This window comes from Malania oleifera, chromosome 2 (assembly GCF_029873635.1).
Source record: "Malania oleifera isolate guangnan ecotype guangnan chromosome 2, ASM2987363v1, whole genome shotgun sequence".
Lineage (NCBI taxonomy): Eukaryota > Viridiplantae > Streptophyta > Magnoliopsida > Santalales > Ximeniaceae > Malania > Malania oleifera.
This window is the reverse complement of record NC_080418.1, coordinates 68283320-68291341: the sequence shown is the minus strand read 5'-3', so window position 1 is coordinate 68291341 and position 8022 is coordinate 68283320. Positions and strand designations below refer to the sequence as shown.

Below are 8022 nucleotides of genomic sequence, written 5' to 3'. Positions count from 1 at the left end.
TAGGGTCTCAGTTATCGTTTAGCACGACATTCCATCCTCAGTCAGATGGGCAGACTGAGAGGATGATACAGACATTAGAGGATATGCTCTGAGTGTGCATATTGGATTTTGGGGGTAGTTGGACTCAGTTCATGCCATTGGTAGAATTTGTGTATAATAACAGTTATCAGACCAGTATTGGCATGGCACCGTTTGAGGCTTTATACGGTAGGAGATGTCATTCTCCTTTATTTTGGGATGAAGTGGGGGAGCGGCGAGTAGTGGAGCCAGAGCTTGTTTAGCAAGCGCGTGATAAGGTTCGGCTTATTAGAGATAGGATCAGTGTAGCTCAGAGCCGACAGAAAAGTTATGCTGATAATCACCACAGGAATCTGGAATTTGATGTGGGTGATCATGTGTTTTTGAAGATAGCTCCGTTGAAAGGGATTATGCGATTTAGGAAGAAGGGTAAACTTAGTCCTAGGTTTATCGGTCCATTTGAGATTCTAGATAAAGTGGGATCGGTAGCCTACAAACTAGCTTTGCCACCTGTGTTGTCCAAGATCCACGATGTATTCCATGTGGCTATGTTAAGGAAATACGTCTCAAATCCTTCTCATATCATTAGTTATGGTGAATTAGAGCTCAGTGATTCGTTGGTGTATGAGGAGGTACTAGTACAGATTCTGGATAGGAAAGTACAGGAGTTGCATAACAAGGACATTCCTCAGGTAAAAATTCTGTGGAGGAATCATACAGTTGAAGAGGCTTCTTGGGAGTTCGAGGAGCAGATGAAACAGAAGTACCCACAACTATTTCAAGAAACTTAAGTAGTTAGGTAATATTTCTTTTGTAGGTACATGTAATGACTTAATTAGTGTAGCATTTTTATTTTTAGGAGAATTTTTCTTTTGTGTATGTAATCTCCCAGGACTCGGAATGTAACCACGGTATACCTCTGCCATAAGTGAGGGTAAGTAATAAAATAAGTAGACGCTTTTCCTGTTAAGGGATGACGAGTTATGGGAATCGTAAATTTCGAGGATGAAATTTTATAAGGAGGGGAGAATGTAATGACCCGAAGAATAATGGCATTTAAATAATAAAATAAAGGGAATTGGAAACAGGGACAAAAGGAGGCAGTCGACTTCATCGACGACGTTGCATTTCAGATGGGAATAATCCCGAGAAATTTTCTGGACCTCATCGATGAACATAGCGGTTTCGTCGACAGGGGTTCTTCAAGATCTCATCGACAAAGTTTCGTCTCGTCGACGAGAAGATACCGAGACAGGATTTGTGGAAGCCTAAAATTTGTCGACAAGGGTTGAAGTTCGTCGACGAACTTTCTATAAGACTCATCGACGAGGTGACGTGGCTCATCGATGAATCTTGCAGTATAAATAGGGTTAAACGTGATTTTTCACTTCATTTTCCTGCGTAGAACCTCTCTCCCTCTCACCCTTCAGTTCCTCCTCCTTCTCTCTAATTTTTTGGGCCGAATTTCCACCAGTTCGACGATCTAAGGCCACCACGACGCTCTTGGGAAAGTTCTCTACAAATCTGCTGGAGCGGATCATCGGTGGGGCTAAGTTGGAAACCTTCCCAAATCCAGGGTAAGGCTTTCTATTCAGTATTTGGTTGTTTGGCAGTTGTAGAAAGCGTACTACACATAGAAATACTGAACTTTAATTCTGGGGAATGTTGTTTGAAGGTGTTGAGCAGGGAACCCTGCGGGTGCAGGATAGATTTTCTTAGGGGCTTTTCAAGAATCAGGTAAGGGGATAAACTAAACTAGTTCTTTTATGAAAATGTACGTATAATATTATAGTATTTGATTTTAGAAAAATAAATGTATTTATATATATATATATATATGCTTTATATTTGGGCAATACTGCTGAAAATGATGGTATGTTAAATATACAAAAAAACCTGTTTAGTGTGACATGAGTAGAAATTATAATGAAAATCTATTTTCTGGGAATGTGTTAATGATACGGACTTTTATAATGGAAAATCGGAGTACAGGCCAAGATTTTGATATATTTGCTGGTGTACGGGCCGAGCTATGTGTATGATTTGCCGGCGTATGGGCCGAGCTATGTGTATGATTTTCCCGCGTACGAACTGAGCTATGGATATGCTTGTCGGCGTACGGGCTGAGCTATGGAAATGTTTTTCCAGTGTAAGGGCCGAGCTATGAAAATGATTTGCTAGCGTATGGGCTGTGCTATAGATATGATTTGTCGGCGTATAGGACGAGCTATGGTAAAATGTGAAATACCGGCGTATGTTGATTTTCATGATATACGTATATATGCAAAATGATATGATTGATTTGATAATTAATGATATGATATATCCATGTATCATAATTTCAGTATATGTCACATGATATCAGAACCTAGTTGGCTTGGTCTAGGCTAGCACTTGCACGGTATCGTTGCTATGTGTCTATGGTCATCATGATCATGATATTTGTGTTAACTCCGCCGTACAGAGTGGTGTGAGATTGGATGTCGATGTGATTTTTAAGAAGTGTGTGAGCGCCCCTAGTGCATGGACCAGGTCTGGCAGACCCATCAGACTTACAGACTGTACTTTTGACTTGACAGTGGCCGGCCAACCATTGTCAGGTCTCGCCTTCGGACCACACAACCTAGTCATATGGTGGTAATACATGACAACAGCCAGCTAACCTTCCAGGAATGCTTTTGTATTATATTTTATGAGATGAAATATGATTATGAAAATGCAGTATGTTCTGCCATACTGTGATGATTTATACGTTTTCCCATATATGACATGATAGTTTACTAAATATGTTTCTATATGATATATGTATAACACGAATACTCATGTTACCACACACTAGTACTAGTTTATTTCTCTTAATGAGAGGTGTCTTACCCCGAATTTTATAAACATTTCAGGAGGCCCTGATAAGAGAGCGGGTAAAGCCCCGTTGATTTAGTTCAGTTGATCTGCCTTTCTAGAAGGGTAAGTGTTTTGATGGGGCCGGATGTATTTTGTGGAAAATGTCCCTAGATCTTGTTTTGGGATGTGTATACTAAAATACAGTGAATATAGTGACTCTGGTATTGTGTTGGATGATTTTATATTTATGATATTATGATTACATGTTTCCAGCTACTTAGGCTTCCGCATTGTGTTTCTGATGTATCCCTGGTATCCACAGGTCCAGATGGATTATGATCTGCTGAGTTTGTGATATGAATTTTATTATATTATAAAAAAATGTGGAAATTAAGCAGGTCGTCATAGTTGGTATCAGTATAAGTAATTTAATGCATCTAAGCCAGCACTCAAATTGAAAGGGGGAGCTCGTGAAATTAAATTCCCAATTTTTTTGTGTTCACCTATCTTTAGGCTTAGATTTGTTTGAAAATCTTAGTATGGGTGTGTGTTTCAAAGCATAATGAATTGCTTGCTCACAGTGAATGAAAATTGTGCTCAGGCACAATTACTCTTGGATTGCCATATAATCTTGCATTTTAATTGTCTAATCAGTAGGATCTATATGGTTGTTTTTCTGGTTATTTTATGGAATATTATGATCTTAAATGCTTACCAGAAAATTTTAGCTTGCTTGATTTTTAGTGATTAAAATTATTTTATAGCAGGCATTGTCCCTTGTACCTATTGGTTATATATCAAAAGGAAATGTATTTTTAAATTCTTTGGCAAGATTTTTTTTTAAAACTAAAATTCTTTCTTTCTTGCTTCAAACTTAAAGGTTTCATGACTTGAAGTAGTTTATGAAATTCAAATTCTTGTCATGAAGTTTGAAAATTTAAGAACTTTATTGTTTATATTTTTTTTTTGGAAATATGGCATTACATGGTTGAAACTCATGTTAACTTGTTAATACTGAACTCATGCTCAAACCTACATTTTGCTATCATAAGCCATATGTTTTGAAATCCAATCTTTTACGGGTCTTATGTATTGTTTGAAATTGAAACAATTTGTGGATATTTCTGGTCTAACCAGGTTTATCATGTGTTTTTAACCTCATAGGGCCAGTCATACTGTTTTTGTGTGCTTAATTGCCATTTTTTTTTAGCAGTTATAAGATTTTTTATGCTCAAGTTTTATATACATAAAAAAGGGAGTTTTCTTTCTAAAGCTAAGATTTTCTTTATGCTCAAATTTTTTTACACTTAGCTTAGCCCTTTTTTTTGATGCCAAAAGGGGGAGAAATATCCTTGCAAAATTAGGTGTATGAGTGAAAATTTAAGCAAATAAATATTGGGGGATCCATATGTTAGGGATTTATACTAAAAGATATGTTTTATGTAATCGGTTTTAGTATTTATTAATAACTTTAGTTATTCCATTTTAATGAGAATCTTTATGAATAATGTTTGCCTAACATTATTTATTTAATGATTATGCATGTATGTCTTTTATTCTATATAGTAGGTGATCCAGTGTGTAGAGTATGACTTATACACAGAAGATTAGATCATCAGTTCTTATAGAATATAAGTTTATTGTTCACATTCTTAAATGAAATTGGACACACCATTGGTAGGACTGTAGCACAAGGTTTTAATAGGTCTACCTTGACTATTGGGAATGGTACAGTTCCAACTCGTTGTGCTAGTACACTTTGTGTGTATTGAACAGGACCGTCTTAGGGTAATTTTTTTTATACTGACTATATAAAACAATTAATACCGCATGGTTATTATGAGTGCTTATACTCTTAATCCTGATATGATTATTAGACATGAACATATAATGTTTGTTACTTTGATTCATAGAAGAGTGAGATTCTTTATGGGTCAATAAACTCAGTGAGTTGGGTGATGACATTATATGTATGGTGAACATTAATTATTGATGGAATCCATGTCCAACATCAGGATTGTTGATACCCCCTCGAGGATGCTTATAAGTTTTGATTGTGTAAAACCCTGCAGGTGGATTTTGAATCTGACACATCAAATAAGTTAAGTGGAAGGTCTCAGGGAATTAATATGTCAATTAATTAAATTGTCAATAATTTAATTTAGTAGACGGGTATCTGTAATCTTTACGTGGGGAGATAAATAAGCATTTAATAATAGGAGCTCGAAATTTAATTTCGAATATGATAGGGAGTGCAATTATAATTCTTTAGTCGTATGAATTATAATTAACGTAATTAAGGATGAATCCGGGGCGGATTAGGAATTATTAATTATGTGGGATGCTCTAGTCATATTTTCCCAGAGGTCCCTACTGTAGCATATATACACGCGCTCCATTCAGTGGCTAGGGTGAGACGAACGAACTCTTATAGAGGTAGACGTTTTCGTGAGAGAATAAAACCCTACCGGCTGCTTACGAGTCCACTCTCTTAGGAGTAAGGCGTGTTCAAGGAATACAGTAGAAGATTCCTGGTTGTCTTCACGAGCTCATTTTCGTACTTGCAGATTTGGGATCAAACCAGACAGATCATGCAGGTATAATCCTAATCACGTAATTAAGGTTTGCAAGATCAAATTTTTTTTATTTGTATGCGCTACAACCGGATCTTAGGGCTTTTATGCAAGTCCCTGCAATTAGTATCAAAGCCTCGGTTGATACTGTATATGGATAATAATACCGTGTTCTTCGAAAATTTAATGAATGCACACTTAGGGTAGAACGTGTGTATGCACTAACCTATGTTTTGCAACATTCTGTCCAAAAATTATGGTCACATGAATGTATGTTTTGTAATTGAGATCTTTTATTACAAGATTCGTAGCATATGAACTCTGGTTATGGAGGCATAGGACTTTTTAATACGATGTAGTTTCATCACACGAATGTATGTTTAGTGATTGTGATTGTTTATTACAAGATTCATAGCATGTGAACTCTAGTTATGGAGGCATAGGATTTTGTAATCTGATGCAACTTCATCTGAGAAGGAGACATAGTTGCTGCATGTGCATAGCAATGGCAAAAAATAGGAAAAACCCTAGAACAGTGATGCGATTTTTCGTTCCTTTTTTTGAATTTGAATTTAAGTTTGAATTTGAATTTGAATTTGAGTTTGAATTTAAATTTGAATTTAAATTTGTTTTTGAATTTGAATTTAAATTTACCTGGACCCTTGTGACCTAACCAGGTAGGTCGAACCCCGCCAGGGGTGCTGCCCAGGGCCCCGCTGAACCTTTGCACTGCGTAATGACAAACAATGATTCATGGTATTATGATGCAAGCTGCTTGACAATAATAGTTGGATATTTATTATATCATATTTCTTGTTTATATGTGCTTGCTTGGCGTGTTTGTTGTTCTTGCATTATGGCATTAGCATGTAAAATTTAAAATTTTCAATGTTGGTTTATGCATGTGCAATAAGAGAATAAAATTAATTCTCAAGTTATAATACAATTTTTTTTATAAAAAAATATTAAGGGAATTTGGAATTTTATTTATTGCATGTAATTGAGTTACAAGTATTGGAATATTAAATTTATTTGAATAAACATGTGTTTGTATCCCTCATGAATTAAATAACTAAGTAGGTGAGGGAATTTATTACATATAAATCCCATGGTCTCCATCACTAGTTTATAAGTGAAGTAATTAATTTTATGTGATGATATTAGTATCTTCCTCCCCATCGGATGAAATTAATTACAAACTCACCAAGTATAAACTCTACTAATTGTTAGTATTGGGTCACCTCTCCATCTGGGGATTCACTATGGGACAATAGGTCTAGTATTATGTGATGATATACACTTAGCTATAAATAATAGTATCCTCACCATCTGAGTCACTACCATTGTTTATAGGACCAAAGCTAAGTCAGTAGCTTAATTTTGCTTGGCATAGTTACTTGCTTAGATAGTAAAATTAATAGGTCCTCACCTGTCTACACAAATGTTGAATAGTAGACGACCTCCCATCGAGGTATACTACTCACGGTGTGCAAGGTTGCTAACAGATTCTTTAAAAGAAAATATTGGTAGAGGGAACCATATTCTTTTAATTGAATTAAAATTTTATTATTGTTCATCATATTTTGTTATAATATATGATTCTTAGGATTAAAATGGCTTTCAATCCTTTGGCTATTCTTCTCAAAGAAAATAAACTAGTTGGACCTAATTATATTGACTGGAAAAGGAACTTAGATATTGTACTGACTGCGAAGGAGTACAAGTGTGTGCTCGTAGAGGTATGTCCACAGAAACTAGGTGAAGGGGCAACCGATGAGGAAATCTAGGCTCACTGGAAGTGGATTAAGGCTGATAAAATGGTGCGATATTACATTTTGGCATCTATGTTGAATGTTCTGCAACATCAGCATCAGTCTATGCCTTCTTCCTATGATATATTGTAGAACCTCAAAGAAATGTTTGGGGATCAAAATTGTGCTGCTAGGCAGACCGATATGAAGGAACTTATGAATACTATTATGGCAGAAGGGACCCCAGTATGGGACTATGTTCTGAAGATGATTGGTCTTCTTAATGAGCTAAAGATCCTTGAAGCTGAAATTCATGGGAAAACCCAGGTCGATATCATTCTCCAATCGCTGCCTGACTCTTTCAAGCAATTTTTCCTGAACTACAACATGAATAAGCTCTCTTACTCATTGGTAGAACTACTTAAAGAGTTTCAAGTAGCGGAGGGTATCATCAGGAAGCCAACTATTGCTTTTGTGACTGATAAAGGTTCTTATTCTAGGCCCAAAGGCCGAAAGAAGCAAAAAAAGGTTCAGAAACCACAAGGAGCTCCTCCAATAGTACGTGGGCCGTAGGATGGAGTGAAAAAGCTTAAGGACAAGTGTTTTCATTGCAAGCAGATAGGGCACCAAAAATCACAATGTCTAGTTTATCTCTCCAAACAGAACAACAAAGGTATATCTCATTCACTAGTAGGTGAAACATGTTTAGCGGTGATATCTACCTATAGTTGGTGTGTAGATACGGGAGCCACTAATCATATTTGCAATTCTTTGCAGGGGTTCTAGCAAACCCGCCAACTAAGTGATAGGGAGATTTACGTATTTTTGGGAGAAGGCAC

General features: G+C 36.3%; 1 protein-coding gene across 1 annotated transcript; it reads left to right on the top strand.

The window, feature by feature from the left end:
• The first annotated feature begins 7045 nt into the window (after positions 1-7045).
• LOC131148231 (uncharacterized) lies at positions 7046-7756 on the top strand. The gene is made up of 2 exons (XM_058097957.1): positions 7046-7171; positions 7337-7756. The coding sequence occupies exons 1-2, from the start codon at positions 7046-7048 to the stop codon at positions 7754-7756; spliced, it is 546 nt and encodes a 181-aa protein (XP_057953940.1).
• The last annotated feature ends 266 nt before the right edge of the window (positions 7757-8022 follow it).